The sequence below is a fragment of the Rousettus aegyptiacus genome, unplaced genomic scaffold (assembly GCF_014176215.1).
Source record: "Rousettus aegyptiacus isolate mRouAeg1 unplaced genomic scaffold, mRouAeg1.p scaffold_m13_p_10, whole genome shotgun sequence".
In the NCBI taxonomy this organism is placed as follows: Eukaryota; Metazoa; Chordata; class Mammalia; order Chiroptera; family Pteropodidae; genus Rousettus; species Rousettus aegyptiacus.
In genome coordinates, this window is record NW_023416285.1 from 88,077,577 (window position 1) to 88,096,842 (window position 19,266).

The window sequence follows — 19,266 nt, forward strand, 5'->3', positions numbered from 1 at the left end:
TTGACATCCTAGTTAAGAGAGAGAAAGTTTTAAAGGTCAAATTCCTGACCTCAAACCTCATGACATCTTCCCCCAACTTTCCAGTCTTTCTTGAGAACTACCAGAATTTTCTTCCTGATGTTTCGCTAAGGAAATAAATCAACTTGGGAAAGGTTTATACATCTAACTAGAGCAAATGTAGTCAACCTAATATTGCCTGAGGAGCACTTACTGGTGTGATCCGGGAAGTGTTCTTGCTGCTTTATAATGGATCGCTCCAAGTATAAAATATGCCTTTCTTTCACCACCAGTATGATTGATAAAAATATTATAGACAGAAAACAAAAAATACAGGAAGAATACTCCATCCAATATCAAATGAATGTTCTAATAAACAAAAAGAACTTAGTAAACATACTGTAAGAAAATATTGTTTTTATAGGAAAAAAAAGAGACTGCAGTTGGCTGAACAATTGCAAAATGTCATGAAAAAAATTAATTGATGATAAATTGCTTGGATCATTATGTGTCTATTCCACTGCAACATAACATAGAATATGCTAACAGAAGGCTCATAGCATGCAGAAAAAATAAAAAACTAAAATATATAAGATTAAGCACTATTGAATTGGATACACTGCTCACGGTTATCTTAGTTTATTAATGAGAAAAGACAGAAAATTGATACCATAATTCCAAAGTCTGTGGAAAGCACAGTCGTTGTACCTATAAATATCTGTAAGATAATCTCAGGATATAGAAACAGATCTAGCTCCAGTAGAGTGTAGGGGCTCAACTGTTCCAAAGCATTCCTTTTGTTAAAGAATTGATTCATTTATGGAAATTAAATATTTCCTAACTTGTGGACCACCCCAGGGAAGCAGCATTTCTGAGTGAATGCTTTCTGCACGGGCTTGTTTGTATTGAAGTTTACTTCATACTACATAAGCTTTTCGATATTGCATTCAATGCCCGTGGAAGACACAGAAATTGTCCCAGGCAGAGGATCCTTGGGTCTTGCTCTAAGACATAATTTATTTAATCATAATTTTTACCAAAATATCTTCAATTTCCTAATCCTCTATATGTTAGCACTCTTAAGAAATGCTGAACCATAGTTTCAAGTTGAGGTACTAAAAATGCCCATTTGTATATATAATTGCAGTCTCAGTCTCTTTTAAATATTAAGTCAGCTGTTTTTTAAAAAGCCTACTTGATAACAAATCACATCTTGAGGAAATGGGAATGTTGAAGTTTAATTCTACTTTTGTCCTATATTTAATTTAGTCTACAAAAAAGCTTTGCAAAGTATCCTAAGAAACTAGGCCTAAGAAAATAATCACAAAAAAAGAGCATACATGTTTTCTCTCATTTTCATTCGGTGATCCCATAATTAAAAATGCAGAAACAATGAAAATGAAAGACATTTTAAAAACTCTCTGGAGCCTGTTCTTACAACTGACTGAAAGCTGAAGGAGACAAGCTCCTATAAAGACATTGACACAACTATCTAATATTTTACTATATAACCTATAATTTGAAGAGCTCCTAGAAAGTCAGCTTAGAATTTCTAACTTTCTAGGCTAATACTTAGGAAAATATTTTCTAGATTTAACATGAAAAGGGTTTTAAGCATCTTTGGAATTTTTTAATATAATCCTGAGACCAATCTTTATGAAATAAAACTCATTGTTTTCTGACAAATTTTGTTTCTAGTTCTGTCTCTGGCCATATCATACACACAACAAAGTATAGAATAATTAGAGTCTTCAATTATTATACTATATAGATGAATACCTTTTATAAGTAAACGAGTGATAAGGGTTGTATCTAAACTGTACATACATTGAATGGAAAAATGGATAATAAAAATAAAATTGTGCTACAAGTAGACATGAAATAAAATCTTGGGATAAACAGATCAAGTATAAAAGGATTGATTACTTAAGAGAAAAACAATCCGATATCAACTTCACCTGAGTTCCTAATTAGAGAAAAAATCATGGCAAAATTTTTAATTTTTTTTTTTCATTATACTGTATTTCTTCTCAGCTAGTGTATGGCTTGTTAAAAATTTCTGATTTCTCAACAAGTGCCTACGTTGTCATTGTGCCAAGTGTTTCCATGGTTACCAAGGAGAAAAAAAAATTGTCCCTGTCCTTGAGTATCTCATTACCTAAGCCAGAAAAAAAACTAAGTAGTAACAAACTGGCTGCCAGGCATTTAGTCTAACCCAAACGGTGTTCTCAAAGCAAGCGGGTAGCTAACATTTTAAAAGTGGGATGTTTCTCAAAAAGATACTGGTTTACGGAGCCCCTGTGACTCCCTATTATCTACCACAAACTAAGTTAGCCTGCTCCATTTTATACATACATGCTAACAGAAGACATCAGATTTTTTATTTAGAGAGACAGCAAAACACATTTGCCAGACAAATACCCAGCACTGGTTCCCTGATTTCCACAGGGTGTGTCCTCCTGGGTTGCAATAGAGAAGAGGAATCTGAATGTTAGGGAAGTCTAGAGGAGAGGGTGGTGGGGAGAGGGAGAGAGAGAGGAGGGGGGAGGGAAAGAGGGAGAGGGGGAAAGGGAGAGCAGAGGGAGCCTTCTGTAAAATGTGAGCCAATGTCTCAGGGCAAAGGCTATTCAAACACATCCTTTGAACATAGAAATGGGTGGAGAACTGTCTCCCAACAGTTCGGCTGGATGGTGCTATGTCCCTGGCATATTTAATTTGTGGAAGTGCCATCCCTCTTAATACATATGTAAACTGAGATGTCTAGGTCAATTCGGCCTCCTTTCCCCTTAGAGACTGCCTCCTTTTATACAACCCTGCACTGAATGAGTCTGATTTGTTAGAGTCTTTTGGGGAGGCCACCCTCCTGCTGCTGGCCAGCTCCTTTTCCACTCATAAAATCTTTCCCCATCAGGCTTCTGTTGTGTTGAGGTTAGAGATTTAAAAAAAAAAAAGAAAGAAAGAAAGAAAGAAAAAAGAAAAAATCAAGGAAGAGGGGATGTGGGGATGTGTAGAAGAAATGAAGTCATCAAATCTCATTGATGTTTCTTTATTTAGATAGAATACTTTGTTATTCTTCTTCAATGAAAGAGAAAGAATCTAAAGAAATAATCTCTAAGTATCTTTTAGGTCACTTGAGATTGATTCACTTTCCACAGTTTTTAAAAGGATAGTAAACCACAAAATGTATTTCAGCTACATTTCTATATCACTTCAGATGTACAAAAAGGACCAAAATTTAGGTGAGTTTTCTTTCCCCTCTAATATGTAACAGCGCCTTTCTGGAATTTGCCTAAGATGATTTGAAAAGGAATATAGCTTGATCAATTAGAAACTAATCTGGTACTTGAAATTCTGCAAATTCACATGCTATTTTAAAGTATTTCTGGGGACTCATCTACCATGTAACCCATTTCACATCTCATCTATTATTTGAATGAGGACAAATAGTTCTCAATTTCTCTAGGCCTAAAAATTTATATAAAACCTATTCGACTGAAGGTTACAAAGAAGCATTTAATTGAAAATAGCCTAGTTGATATTAGGGAGAGAAAAGTGAAGATCTATAACTATTAATTTAAAAGTTCAGAAAATTGTGTATTTATTATTTTAAAATGATGCGATTTATTTTCATAAAATAACTAATAAAATTGCAATAGAATACAATGTAATACAGTCTGAGTGATTGGTTCACACATGCCAAAATTAAATTCTCATTTAAGAAGCATAGTTCAGAAATTCTTAAATTCTTTTTCAATCAATAGACTCATTTTCATCTTCCACACCACTAAAAGCAGTATTTAAAGAAAAAGAAATGAAATCGTAGTTTATTATTTTTGCATATAATAAATCTTTTACAAAAGTAATCATCTGTCCTCATTGTCTTTATGAAAGGAGGCGCCAAATCTACCCCTACTGTGTGGCAACTTAAAACTGATCCTGACGTAAGGCGAGAAAAACCAGGTCATAGATTTAAACCCAAACAATAACCCACAGTGGTCCTTTGCTCTAGTTCAATATCCCATAATATCCACCTAGTGAGTATTGTGAATTAAAATTCCGTTTCAAGTCTCATAGTTTACATGTTACTTCCTCAGAGAAGCCTTCCTTGATCACTAGGGTTAAAACTATTTTTCTCTACAACCTTCTCATAATTTGTAATTATATCAGGATTTGTGCATCTCCGTGTTTGTCTGCCTTCTCTAGGAGGCTTTAAGGACAAGCCGCATGAGGCTCACTGAAAGACACAACACTGTATGCACAGCACCTGATAATGATGAGCACACAGTAAGGACCTGCATATTATAGGGGAATATGACACTTCCAATTTGAACTAAAGTTAATGCTGTTACTGTTGATGCCACGCCATATTGCCTATGTATTTCATGTGGCATGTGATTATCAAATAAACAAAAAGATGTGAAATATATTGATTTGTCCCAGTACTTCATACTACCCATCTAAACTTTTCACAAATCCTGTTTCTTTTTTATTTTATAACTTCCAGTGTCTCTTCCTTACACAGTCTTTTTCCTGGATTCCAATTCAGGTCTACCTATATTTATAGAGTTTTGCTATCTTCTTCTACTTTTTTCCACTCCTAAATTTTCTATGTCTATGTTTCCAGATCCTTTCCTCAATCTTTAGCTATTTCTCAAGGACTGCCTTCTACCTGAAATAATATAAATGTCATTTGTTAGAAGGGTTTCTTTTCAATTATCTGTATGTATGTGATAGTTATATCAGTTGTAGGCAGTCTTACATTTAAAATAAATTTTCAAAAATAACTTTGAAAATTTATGCACGAAATAGGACCTTATTGAGCATTCAGAATCTAAAACCTTCATTTTCTATTTTAATAAATGAGACCCAGAAAGTTTAAATAACTCACCCATGAGTCTATAGATAGACTCTGTTGGCAAAATGATGCTCGAAACGCTCAAGAAAAAAAAAATGGTCTCATTCTTGAATGGCTGAAAAAGTCTAAATGCTTTAATCAAATATTTACTTTTAATCTTTTTTGTTACTTTTAATAGCTTTCTAAGCTTTTTTACTAATCTGATAGATAAATGAGAAGGGAAGCTATTCAGATCATGTAAATTGGTACAGCCGCTATGGAGAACAGTATGGATTTCCTCAAAAAATTAAGAATAGAATTACCATATGACCCAGCAATCCCTCTACTTGGTATCTTTGACAAATAATACAAGACCAATTTAGACAGGTCTTTGTTTTTAGATAACTATTAATTTTGATTACAAACATGTAACATCTTCTAAGTGTTTAGAACTATATTATTAATAATCTAATACCTTCCGCATGTGTCACAGTTTATTTTTTAATGGTGCATTAATACTCATTATGTATGTAACTGTACTACAAAGTTCTAACACAGATGTGCATGCCTTATATATTAAATGTTCTTCTAGGGTAAACACTACAATAGATGATTGGATAAAGAAGCTATGGTACATATATACAATGGAATATTACTCAACCATAAGAAGAGATGAAATACTGCCACTTGTGAGAACATGGATGGACCTTGAGATAAGCATGTTAAGTGAAGAAAGCCAGCCAGAAAAAGTTGAAAATCACATATCACATATATGTGGGATATAAACCTAATAGCAACAAACAGAGACTCATGTACATGGACTATAGACTATTGGTTACCGAAGGGTGGGGGGGGGGGGTTGCAGGGAGGTAGATGGGGTAAAAGAGGTCAAATATGTGGAGACAGAAAGAAATCTAACTATGGGAGGGGAACGTACGATGCGATATAGAGAGTAAAATCTATATAGTATTTCATGCCCTGGGAAGTTCTTGTAACTCAGGCTATGCTTGAATATTTCAGAGATATTTTTACTGTTATTTTTCTTGCTATAAAAATATTAAGAACATATTTCAATGAAGACATGCTAGGAGTCATTAATTTCTTATGTTTTTGGTTTATTTTTTTCTTAGTTTGTGAGGATGTGGCAACTGGTACAACTAACTACTTTTTCATATGAAAGCGCTTTTGCTCTTCTATGGGAAAAATCTTTATTCATTAATCCATATGCAGGAAAGACTTTTAGATCTTGAGTCTGTGAGATTGGATGCATCATTTAGGCTGGCTGGGCAAATTCAATGTTCTTGCACATCAATACTTGCTCAAAGTTTTGGCAGAAATGATTTACAAAACTTTCACCAAACCATGTGGCAACCCTTCTCAATGCAAACATTTGTATGATAAAACTCCAATTTTTGATTTTGGTCAATAAAAAAAATTTTTTTAAAGAAGAAATACATCTTTTATATAGAGCCACATCTTCATATTAAACTAAGTAACAGAGAACAATCCTTTATTTCTAACTGATAATTTTTTTCTCACTGACTTTTTTTCCAAACTCGTCAAGCATCCCATTTTTTATACCCACACACACACAAAAAAATCAAATATCAATTTGACAAATTAATGTATTACTTCCCCTTGGAAACGAGAAATTAATGATCAGAACTTGTTTCAGCGCACTGGCTGGTGGCCCCGCAGGACAGCCCTGTGACCCAGCTCTGAGGAAGACATCCAAGCGCAGCGGCCTGGGCTTCACCTGACAGGACATTGTTAAAACAGAGTTTGCTTTTTCGTTCCTGCTCTCCGGTGTTGAGTCTCTGCCCCATGGCTTCTTTTCAAGCAAATAAGCTAGTCTCCAGCAGTGCCTCCCATCAGAACTCACTTTCGAGCACTGGGACAGAAACCCCTGATCAATCTACATCCGGAGTTTTCTCCTTCCAATGCAGCCATTCCCCAGCAGCACAGAAAAAGCACTAGTGTCTCCCGCTAGCCTGTTCTCAGTTTTTGCTCCTTGCTACAGTCGGTCACCTTGAGTCTGGTCTTCAGTGCCCCAGGCAGTTTCCCCAGAAACTGAATATAACCAAAAAAATGCCAGCTTATTAACATAAAATAAAAACATAACTGGAAACGTGTCTGAATACCGATGCCAGCAGGCCATCAGATTAAGGTTCTCAGAAAAGGAAACCTTGAACAAAATCCAGATCGAAAGGATGTTTGGTGAGAAGACAGAGAGGGAAGACAGCATGGAATATTCTGAAGAGGCAGTAGAGGTAAGTCATAGAGTTAGCTGTCTATCAGGAAAGGAATAGTGCCCTTTCACAGAACTAAAAACACAGATAAAATCTTCACCAGTAACGAAAGCTTATAGTAGGTGTATAAGGCATCATAATTCCTTACAATTCAGCTATCTTCCATTAACTACGTTTAAGGCAATGTAAGAGAGATTATAGTCCCCTTGATGCTATTCAGGAGATAAGCTAGAGGGAATAGTCACATTTATAAATCATTCACCAGGTGTTTTAAAAATAAATTACTGTGATACTTAACATAGCTTAACATAGATATTACTTAATCTACTACTTCTTAAATTTATCTTACAATCAGAATCACTGAAGGTTTTTTTTTTTTTTTTTAAGTAAAGATTCTTAGGACTCTCCTCCAGAGCTTCTGATATAGTGCACATAAAGACTGGGAATCTGCATTTAAAAAAAAATACTTGAGGTGGTTCTGAAAATTATGAAAATTTGAGAACTACTAATCTAATTCTAATTCTGGGTTTAGAAGAACAAAGTGGATTCCTAAAGAAGTTAAACACTGTGCCTGATAGCAGATATTTTACACACACACGGAATGCCTTAGACATGCGAGCATTCTGCCTGGTAACTGAGATAGGACATAATATATGAATGCCTCTTAAGCCAGATTTCTGTCTATTCAACCATGCTACCATGAGAATATACATTATGCACAAAATCATTAATACTATTGCTCAAAAAAATTTTTGCTCTTTTTCCTAAACTCTGGAGAATACCTAGTTGTATCTTGTAGCCTCCTATGTACTAACTAAAGACAAGGAAAAAAATATTTTTAATTTTGATGAGCTCCCTGTAAGTTTCTACTTCCTGAGAATTTATTGTTTTCTCTCCATTATGTATGTTATTATCTAAAATAACACTGTATCTCATAGTAAACTCTCAGTATTTAAACTTGTGTGGAAAACAAATCTCCTTTAATGACAGCATTTAGATATTGAAACAAAATTAGAACTAGAACAATATGAAAGCCACTTAGTATAAAATCTACTTAAGTTTTCTCTTCATCCCTAATATTTTAAGAGCTATGCTTGTGCAAAGCTGCAAACTCATTGATAAAAATCATGAGACAGCATAATACATTTTAAAGTCAGCTGAGATATCGTTTTCACTGCTCCTGTCCTGATTGTCCCAGTTCATGTCCCTCTGTGGGAGGTACGGATAGACGTCCACGTGACAGGAGCAGCTGTCCTTACTCTTAACTCACACTCAAGGCCGTGGTGTTTTCACATGTATTAAAGGGACCAGATGAACTCTGCAATAACCAAGTCTCAATGCAAATCTTAAGTCTAGATATGCATATAAAACAACCTGGTTTCTGAGTTGCATGTTGACATGTCTGCTGGTTCTATACAAAATACAGGAAAGTGATGGACTTTTTTTAAAAAAAGCCACTAGCCCTACAGCTCTCCTAACTTTGAGTCACATGGAAATCAAAGCTTCACCTCTCACTAATTTTTAAATTAATTTTACATACAATTATCTCAGCACATAAGGAAAGGTAAGACATCTGAAGAAGTCAGTGAGTAAATAAATGTAGTGAATTGTATGTATAAATAGTATGGTGTGATGAGGTAATGTAAGAGAACGTCACCTAATATGTTTTAAATGATGGGTAAATGGACTATTCTTAGAAAACTATATATTGGTTTAGGATGCATTTTTAGATAGTAGAATGAACAGTCATAATATGCAGATTATTAAAGGCGATTACTTTGGATTAATTTAAGGGTAGTACATTCACTTTCACAGATTTCATAAGAATCTTAGAGTTAAAAGTAAGTTTTCCCTTCTTAACCCCTTTCACACTATTTTGCAGTGACCTCTTTCTAACCTATTCTATTAAGTTTTCTGAAAAGATATTTTGTTTTTAACATCATCAGAGTCATTATTCCATGCCCTAGGCTTCTGGAGTGCCAGAGACTGGTTCTACCCTAAGCTTGTTCTTGGTATATATTCCTAAAAATAAATGATCGAGAAGGACTGATACAATTCCCAGTGTACCTTTCAGTTAATAATCAGTGTGTTCTGTCTCCAGGGTAAGAGAGAAAAGGCCAGCGAGTGTTGGCTGTTTAATTATACAGCCATTTAAACAAAGCAGAATGCCTGGAAATATTTTAAAGTTATGTTCAGATTGGTAATGCCACACCATGGGGAAAAAAACCCAACATAACAGCAAAGAATCATGCATAAGGATGACACATAATTTCTAAGATCAACAACAAAAATCCTACTTCTATTATAATGTTGAAAGAATATAATGATCTTGTGAAATCTACAGTGGCTGGTTGTAAAGATCAGAGGTCAGTCAACTTGTGAATAATGTTTTGATCTTTTTCTTTAATTGGAAGTATGAAAACAACAACAACAACAAAAAACATGTTTTTAACTGGAACATAGCCATGCCAATTTGTTTTTTTATTCTCTAAGTTGTTTTCATATATAATGCTCTGTTAAGGAGTCATGACAGTGACCCTATGTCCCATGGAGGCTAAAATATTTACTTGTGAGCTCTTGACAGGAAAAGTTGCAAATGCCTGGGAGGGTTAGAATCAATAACACAATTAAAAGGTCCTTTCATAATCTCTAACTTTGTTAGTAAACAATTTTAAAATGTAAAACTTTCAACAAATCATTTACTGTTGAATAACTGAGACTAAACCATTTTAAATCTGCCTTTATAGAAACCATATTTCTTTTCCATCAAAGTAAAGTTTAAGAACTCTGTATTCACCTCAGCTCTCAAACTGAAAAAAAAAAAAAAAAAAGTTTAGGAATATTTGTAGATCTTCTCAATTTTCAAAGAGTCCTAGCTAAAATTTTGAAACGTAAAATATATTTTCTAGTCTATGGCCATGCCAGCCTGAACAAGCCCGATCCCGTCTGATCTTGGGCCTGGTTAGTACTTACTTAGATGGGAGACCACCTAGGAAGACCAGGTGCTGTAGGCATAAAAAATAAAAAAATAAGGGATTGCAAGCTGACAAGGTCCTTGCAATATGTGAGGTCAACCAAGGGTTGTCTCGCCTAAAAAAAAAAAAAAAAGTTAAAAAAAAGTTAAAATAAAAAAAATAAATAAAATATCATTTATATTATGTATCTTAGGTATAACTCTTAGGTGAACTCTACTCTTAGATGAGGCTTATAAAAAGTAAAGGCATGTAGGATTTTAAAGTATTTTTGAAAATTACAGCTTCATCTGTAAAACCACATTTTCTATAAAGTAAACTTCCTTTTTATGTGTTTTTGATGGTTTTACAGGTAGGCATCCAGGTTTTGGAGATATGGAACATCAAATATTTTTTATCGAAGGGAATTTCAAATGGAAGATCAAAATATTTTTTCTGATGTGAGGCAAAATATTGAAAGCGGAGAGATACAGAGAAGGACTGCATGCTGATTATAAGGATACTCTTCAACCTGGCTTTTGATGTTTTGAAACCTAATGCACCTTCTGAGGAGCCCTATAAAATAATGTAAAAACTGTCAATGTGGGAGGAGAAAAGGAGTTCATCCCCTATTGGCCATGGGTGGCCCCATGAGCATAAACTTCCCCAGACTTCTCGGTTGTACCTGCATGAATATCCCTTCCTTAAGTGACATCTCCATGAATATCCTACCCGCTTACGCCATGAGCTGTGGTCCAGTCCAGGAAAGAGTTTCAATCACACCTGCACCAACTGGTCAAAGCCTGAGACAGAAACCTATGCTTAAAGAGTCATCTGCATCTTCCATCTACCTTTGGTCTCACACTTTAAATATTCTCCATACATGACCCAATGTCGTTCCCACCAGAATCCAGCCAACAGAGCAGTCTACTTAAAAGTCCCTTCTGAGTGGCTCAAAACCTTCGGTGGCTCCCCATCACCTGCAGGTCAGTGCACTCATTCTTGACCATGACATCCGAGACATTCCCTGATCTGGCTTCTGCCTACCTCTTCTTGGCTCAGCTTGTTGGCACCATGAACGCCAGAACTGCCTGGTGCTTCTTCACATCGGCATGCTGCCTCTCGTGTGTGTACGGCTCCCTACATGGGCCTCCTTATTTCCTTCCTCCCCGACGCCCTCCTCCAACACAGCCGAACTTCAAACCGATGCTTCGCTATGTCAGTCGCTCAACACCTTCCTCGATACTACCATGCTGAGTGAGATCACTTCCTTTTGATAGTAAAAATTTGCGTTTGCATCTCTGTCTCACTTTGTCGCCTTTATAATAGGCGTTTCATAAGGACAATGATCACCTATTTGTGTTTGTATCCCCACCAAGTGGCAGAGAGCTTTGAGCATTGTAGGACCTAACATCTGTGAACAAATGAATATATCGACAGACATTAATTAACGCTTAAATAGAAAGGTTCCCTTTGAACTAAGTTGAGATTTACACAGATTATACCCTAAAGTTAGTTTTTGCTGTTTATGTTCCATTTCTTTGGGGCAATTAACTTATTATTTACTTTCAGTATATTGTCACTTTTTGCTGATATGAAAAAAGACAGGGAAATGGCCATCTCTAAAATATATCATAGCAGAGCGATTGATATCTATCAGTAAAATTTGAATTATTGAAAAGGAAATTAAAAATATAAACTGTGATCTTGAATGTATTTTAGGGGCTCAAAAATAATTGCCGTTCATGATAGCTTACACTAAAAGTTAAGGAAATCTTATGTTAAGATATAATAAAGGTAAATTTTAGTTTCTTAATAAGGATTTTTGTGACTGACAACATACAAAAAAAATTTAGAGTTCAACTGTGAATTTAAAATACTGAATTTGCCTTGCTGTTAAGTGTACAGCTGAAAAATTGGATTTTGTTAACCAATGTTCCATTAAAAATAAATTAATTTTAAAAATAATAAGAATAAATAAATAACTGAATTTGTAGAATTTCATAATTAGAAACAATTCATAGATCATTTCATTATTCTGATGAGGAGTTAGGTCATTAAAAGATTAAGTAACATCTATTACTAGTGGAAAATTTAAACCTTACAATCCAGATATTCTAACTCCTAGACTGATACCATTTAAACTTTATCATATTGTTTCCCCAGTACTTATAAAAATAAAAGTTTGCTTTACATGTACAGCATAAAATATTAAACTCAGCCTAGTAGTAAAATTAACATCTACATCTAACAAAAACAAAAGAATAAAATTCCATATCAAAGCCATCTTAAAACAATGTAACTACTAGGTTAATCTAATGGGACCAGTTTTAACAAAATTATTTCCCTCCCACACACACACAAAACACTGCATTGAAAAAAGATATATTATTTGTAAACATGATGATTATAAGCTAACTCGTTTTAATCCAATTCTTTAAACGAAAGCAAATTGACTTTAGAATTATTCTTTTTTCATTACAATCTTATTTTTCATTACACTATGCTTCATATTAAATATAAAATCAATTTTTCATCTTAACATATGCTAGAAATACAAAGGGTCATGTCAAAAATCAGTAGGAAGAACACTTGTTTCCAATTACATTTTTTAAAGCTTCTTGGAAACTTTTTTTTTAATTGAACACTTTTATTCAAGTACAGCGATTCTTCTACATTGCAAGGACTGGGGTCTGTGCAGAAAGATAAGAAGCATCTTAGAGATGCCGAAGCGTTAAAGCGCCATTAACTACAAGTGTGGGGGACAAGCTGGCTGCCCCAGGCATTTTTTTCCTATCTAGGGAACACAGGGAAAGCAAACGGTAAGAGGGTGGGAGTCACATATTCATTCATTTGGACATTGTCACCACCATGTTCACTAAAATTCATCTCCATGTTTACATATGTGCTTTTGATTCTAGCTGATACAGTGAAAATGATTAGAAATTGGTCCCTGTTTTTTTAGGTAATTGTAATCTAAGTGCTAATATCAGACCGATAACGTATAAAACTTACATTTGCAACAGAACATATCTATAACAGTTTCAAGTGACTGTCATGGGGATAAACACTCCATTTCAACCTGTGCGAAAGGGCACACACTCATGTCACTCTGCCCTGGTTGGAGTCCAAGAGAACTTTTGTTTTAAAAGCAATTTAGGTTAGTAATTAAGAAGTGAACTCTGGACCTACACCTCAAATCTTAAAAACCTAGTTCCACTACTTAATGTTTTAAAAAAATGGTTTCTTTTGACCTAATTATAGACTTATAGAAAAGGTATAAAAATAACACAGAGTCGTTAACTTTTTACAGAACAATCCTCATTTTCTCCATGAAAGAGTAAAACCTTCCTCTAAGTGTTTTGGGGAGATTATAAAAAGAGGGTGTACAAAACACAGCACCCTGGCACACGGGGTGTGCTGTTAATTTTGTTCTATGTCCAACTGACCTGTACCCTACCCAGGACCCCTCCTTCCCATAATTCATGATGTCAAAACACTGGCTTTTCCCCTTTTTCCTTGAGACTCAGGAGGTCCAAAGCAACAGCTTTTACTTTTTTTTCTCTGTCCCCTACCAAGGGTTGAAGGAAGGGAGCCATCCTTTTTGTTCAGAGGCACCAATTCCCTCCCCTAAATCAGTCTGGGAAGGAACCAACCAGCTCTTACCTCCTCCTGGTTGTAAAGCTTTGGCAGAAATAGAGGCTACAAGGGAAAAAAGAAGATAAAACTCCATGATCTAGCTTTGGTTTTCCATGAATGAGCGTCACGTATGGCCAGAACCTAACGGAAACAGTCGCAGGCTGAAAACCTCCTGTGAAACAGATTCGAGAGAGAGACTCGGGTACAGAACTGGGGAGCTCCCTCGTGAGCAACAGCCACAGGGGAGTGAGAGAGTAGCCCTGAGTGCAGGCTGCAACTGAGCTGTGAGGCAGTCACAGCAAGGGCCTCCGCCGACCACACAGGGGGCAGGGGTGGTCTTTCAAAGTCGTCCTGCATTGAGGCTAGAATCCCGAACTCTCTTGTCCTCTGCACTGAATGTTCTTCAGATACGCGCTATGTCCAAAAAGCGGACACCACACCCCAACAGGTCAGCTCCCGAGGGCAACTTCTGGGGAGAACCTGCTGGGGGCGTGAGCTGCCAACCCTCCCGGCAGCTGGGGAGGAGGTCTTCAGTCCTGGGGGAGGATCCAGGTGACACATGATGGTATCAGCAACAAACTACTCAGAAGACACCGTGTGGACACAGCTAATTCATGGCCAGTAAATCAAAACTGTATAATCTATTCTGCCAGGTGACAGAAATTTAAAAGATAATTAAAATCTATACACTGATCCTCAAAGTCTGTTACAATATTTATCTTTTGCTATGTTTTGCTTTGCTTTTGTTTATTTAAGAACCTCTGGAGGGCTGGAATTATTTAAGCACATTTTAGACAGGAACAATAGCTCTTAAAAGTTTCTGTTTTCATTATGTATATGACACATCTTCAGTTACTTTGAGAGTAGGGTTTAAGGTTAGTGCTGAAGTTCACAGTTTTCATTTAATATACAATTTTAACGGCATAGTTTTTAAAGAAACTCTTATTTTCCTACCGAACCGGCCACATAAGGGTAGGTCTCTTTCTAAACTTTTTATTCTTTAAGGCAGCTTTATAATATGACTTGAAATCTGGAATGTTTGTAAATATGATGAAATATAAGCCAGCTCATTCTTTTAAAAGAAATTATTTGGCTATCCTAAGACCTCTGAATTGCCACAAAAATTTTTAAATCAGTTTTGCAACTTCTCCACAAAGGCCTATAGGGTTGACTGGTATTGTATTGAATCTAGAGATTAATTTGGGGATGATTATCATCTGTTAAGTAGTAAGCCTTTACCTGTGAACTTCATATATATATTTCTATTTACTTAGGTTTTCTTTAATTTCACATATTGTTTTATAAATTTCAGATCTGTACATTTTTCTTTAAATTTAAGTCTAAGTATTTTATTGTATTTAATGGTATTGTAAGCTGAGTAGTTTATATAATGTCATTTTCCAATAGCTTGCTAATTGTAGATAGAGATACAATTAATATTATTTATTAACCTTGTACCCTATGACTTTGCTTAAATCTACATTAAGTTTTAGTACTTTTCTGCATATTTCCAGGAACTTTCTATGTATACATTTCATGTCATCTGAGAATACAGTGTTTTTCTTCCTTTCTAAAATGTGTCTCCCCTTTCCTTCCATCCTGTCTTTCCTTCCTTCCTTCCTGCCTGCCTTCCTGCCTTCTTTCTTTCCTTTCCTCTTCCTTTCTCTCTTTTGCACTCACTAGTTTGGACCTCCATTACAATATTTTAAAGAAGTGGGGAGAGCCCATATCCTTGAATTCTTCTCAATCTTTTGAGGAAAGGATTGTCTTTCACCGTTAAGTGTAATGGCAGCTGGGGGCTGGGTAGAGAAGGTGAAGGGACGAAGAAGCGCAAATTAGGAGTCAGAACACAGCCCTGGGGATGGGGAGCGCAGTGTAGCGAACAGTCAGTATTACTGTAATGTGTAGTGCCACATGGATGCTCCAGCAACTGAGGGATCACTTTATGAATCATATAAATGCCTAACCATTGTGCTGTATACCTGAAGCTAATACAAAATTTTAAAAAGTCACATTCATTTATCTGAAAAAAAAAATTAAAAATATATATCTAAAAAATATATATATTGGTAGCTGTAGATTTTTTTGACCACATGTAATCAGCGCGAAAATGTTCCTTGCGAATCTTGGCTTGCTGAGAGTTTTTGGTATAAAAGGGTTGTTAGGTTTTGTTAATTCTTTTCGTGCCCCTATTGAGATGATCACATGATTTGACTCCTTTTTCTCTAGTAACGTGGTAGATTTTCAGATGTTAACAGAAACGTGCATTGGAAGAACTGAGATAAACCCCATTTGGTCACACAGTATTATCACTTTATTTCAAATATTGCTAGAAAACATTTGTTAAAATTGTGTGAAGAATGTTGCATCTAAGTCCATAACAGATATTGGTCTCTCATTTTTTTTCTCTCCTAATGTCTCTGGTTTTAGTTTCAGGAAAATACTGGTCTCTGTTGGGAAATGTTCCTCCCTCCTTTCTTTTTTCTTTCTTTTTTCTTTTTGATTTAATTTATCATAATTAATCTGCAAATTATTTCCTTATGTAAAGTTTTAATGTGAATTAAATTACTTTAACCGATACAGGACACTGAGTTTCCTACTTCTTTTTGACTCAGTTTTGGTACTTTGTGTTCATTTCGCCTAAGTTGTCTAATTTATCAGCATAATGTTCTCCATACGACTCCTTTATTATCGTTTAAATTTCACTGCACTCTGTCATTATGACCCCCAAAACTATTATTATTATTATGACATTGACATTTTATCATTTTATTGCATGATAAGAGAAAGAACAGTCGGTTTGCTCTGGCTACCATAGGGGGGAAAATGATTTTCTTTCTTTGTTAAGAATAATTAGGCATAAAGATAGAGGAAAGGTCTCTTATGTCCTCAACCATTTAGAGAGGGGACAGAAATCCTATAATATTTATTCTAGCTCAATGACAACCTTCAATTTTATTTTTCAACTTAAGAATGCCTAATATATTTATTATTATTACATTATTATTGGTGCTGTTATTGCTAACATATGAGTAATTACTGTATGCCTGGCCCCCTTCTAAGCATTTCACACACACAACATACACACACACACACACACACACAAATGTAATCTTCATGAAAATTATGCAAGGTAGGTATTATTATTATTATGTCCAATTACAAGTGAAGAAATTATGGCACAGAGAGGTTACATAATTTTCTTAAGGCTACATAACTAATAAATAACAGAGCCAGGATTCGAACTTAAGCAGTTCTACTCCAAAGTCCATACTATATTTTGTTCAAAAGCCTGAATTCACTCTATAATATAGTGAAAAGTTAAATTTATAGTACCAAAAATTCAATTTTAACCCGAGCTTCTCAAAATGTAAAGTGCAATGAACTCACATTTTATACCAGGTTGATGTAGTTGTAACATTGCATAAAAGCACAGTAGTGTATGTAGCATTATAATTTTTAATATACATGTAACACTAACAATTGTAGGCCCAAGGTGCATGGAGTTTATTAGATAGAATGACACATGCAACACCTACCCCTGAGTTCTCTGAGCAGGAATAATGCCGAGAGTTACAGAGGGCGCCGTCACTACCCATGAGAGCAGGAATAGCAGAGAAGCCGGGAAAGCGAGGAGAAATCCTAGAATGGAATCAAATCGAAGGTCAGAAAGCCAGGGACAACAACACAGGGGGAACAGTGGAGGGCTGGAGAGCAAAGCAAGTAGTGACACACTGTGTTTGATGAAGAAAAACAAAGCCTTATCCTAAGATAGGGCCTTGGTGGGTTCTATCGTCTTTCATACTTGCTAGTGGATTTTGATTGCTTTTAACTGTATGAAGGTACAGGGAGACTGTGGGGGAAGGTCTGCTCTGTACTGGATCAGGCAATAAGAGGAACACTGTAGTTAAAAAGATAATCATACTAATGATACATATGAATAAAAATCATGGCAATCATGCTAATGATGGAAAAAGTGTATTTTCACATATACATCTGTACATAAAATAGTGAATTTAGAGACACAGAGGTATAGAAATATATTATACCTGATAAGGATGTGCTTATATACGAGGACACTCATTCGAGATTTTCTAGGACAGTCCTCATTTCAAACCACCTAAGTAGTCTACATGAACCTCCCAAATTTTCTAGAAATTTCAGTTGTTACGAATGCAAATAAAATTTCCATGGATAGCAACTCGCACAGAAATTGGGAGGAAAAGTCCTTTGTCAGATACTCTGTAAACAGAGGCTTTAGGAGCATCATGGAATTTTCCAATAAATCATAAGTCTGGGGTTCTGGGGACTGACTCCTATTTTTATCATTTTTTACAACTTTTCTCCATCTTCATCCTCTAACCATCCTGGAAACTGGTTCAGGGATCAATAAACATCTTTAATCTTAAACATTTCAGCATTGCATTCATTCATATTTCTGTTTCTCTCCCCTTGGCAGAAGGCTTTATACCACAAAATGTAAGGATGACCTATACAAGTACAAAGGGAGACCTAATAATTTTTAAGTTCAATAAAAAAGTTCAAATGGTAACAATAAAATATTGTTTCTAATGTAAGTAATGACATAACAAACCAAACTGTGTTCTGGTAAAAAAAAAAAAATACTTGAAAGATAATATCTTGAATTCTGTTTCAAAAAATTAGTTTTCGAAAGTTTATAATCAGATTTTACTTTGGCATGAGTTGACAATGCTGTTTTGAAAATAATTTCAGAATAGATCCTAAAGCAATTCCAAATGGCAATCCTGCTATAAGGACAATTCTGTTAAGACAAAAAGCATTAAATTTCTTTTTTTAGACCTCGAAACTCTGGGAATACTTTTACTCAAAATTTTTAGATAAAAATGTGGATGTGAACCAAAATCATCCATCTGCCATGTTCAGGAAAGGAAAAGGTATTGTATCTCTAATCTATTGTGAGTTAATATGTCCTATAAACAGTCCTAGAAGAAAGTCGCACTGAGGGCATAAATTGGTATAGATTGCTTTGCTCTCACAGATAGCAATACCGTATTTTCTGCCAAATGAGAAAAAGTTAAAAGGCATAAATCACGATAAGGCAATCATCTGACAAAGAATTACAAAGAGTCCCCATACCTTTTTCTTAGTGAACACTGTGACACATTGATTTTCTACTGAAGATAAAAGCCAAAATCATGTGTCATCAATATCAGCAAGCAAAACTACTTTGTTCAATATGTTATACTGTTGAGAGAGAGAGAGAGAGAGAGAGAGAGAGAGAGAGAGAGAGAGAGAGAGAGAGAGAGAGAGAGAGAAGGGAGGGAGGGAGGGAGGGAGGGAGGAAGGAAAAAGAAAAGAGAAGAGGAAAGTAAAGAGAAAAGAAAAGAAAGAAAGAAAAAAGGAAAAGAAAGAAAGAAAGGAAGGAAGGAAGGAAGGAAGGAAGGAAGGAAGGAAGGAAGGAAGGAAGGAAGGAAGGAAGGAAGGAAGCACAGAGAAAAAGCAAATCTGAAATGTTTCACATGATCAAAATAAGTTTAGACCAGCAGAGGAAAAACACATTAGAAGAATATTTCAAAGAGTTTATGCCTCAAAAATGAACAATATACCAGAAGGA

The 19,266-nt window shown here is 35.4% G+C and overlaps 1 protein-coding gene across 1 annotated transcript in view; it reads right to left on the minus strand.

The window, feature by feature from the left end:
* Nucleotides 1-19,266, minus strand: part of MALRD1 (MAM and LDL receptor class A domain containing 1) — a 481,557-nt gene that overhangs the window by 359,471 nt on the left and 102,820 nt on the right. Inside the window, 4 exon segments of the mRNA XM_036226667.1 lie at nt 9,878-9,890; nt 13,607-13,733; nt 13,877-14,084; nt 17,210-17,312. Coding sequence (XP_036082560.1) covers nt 9,878-9,890; nt 13,607-13,733; nt 13,877-14,084; nt 17,210-17,312 — 451 coding nt within the window.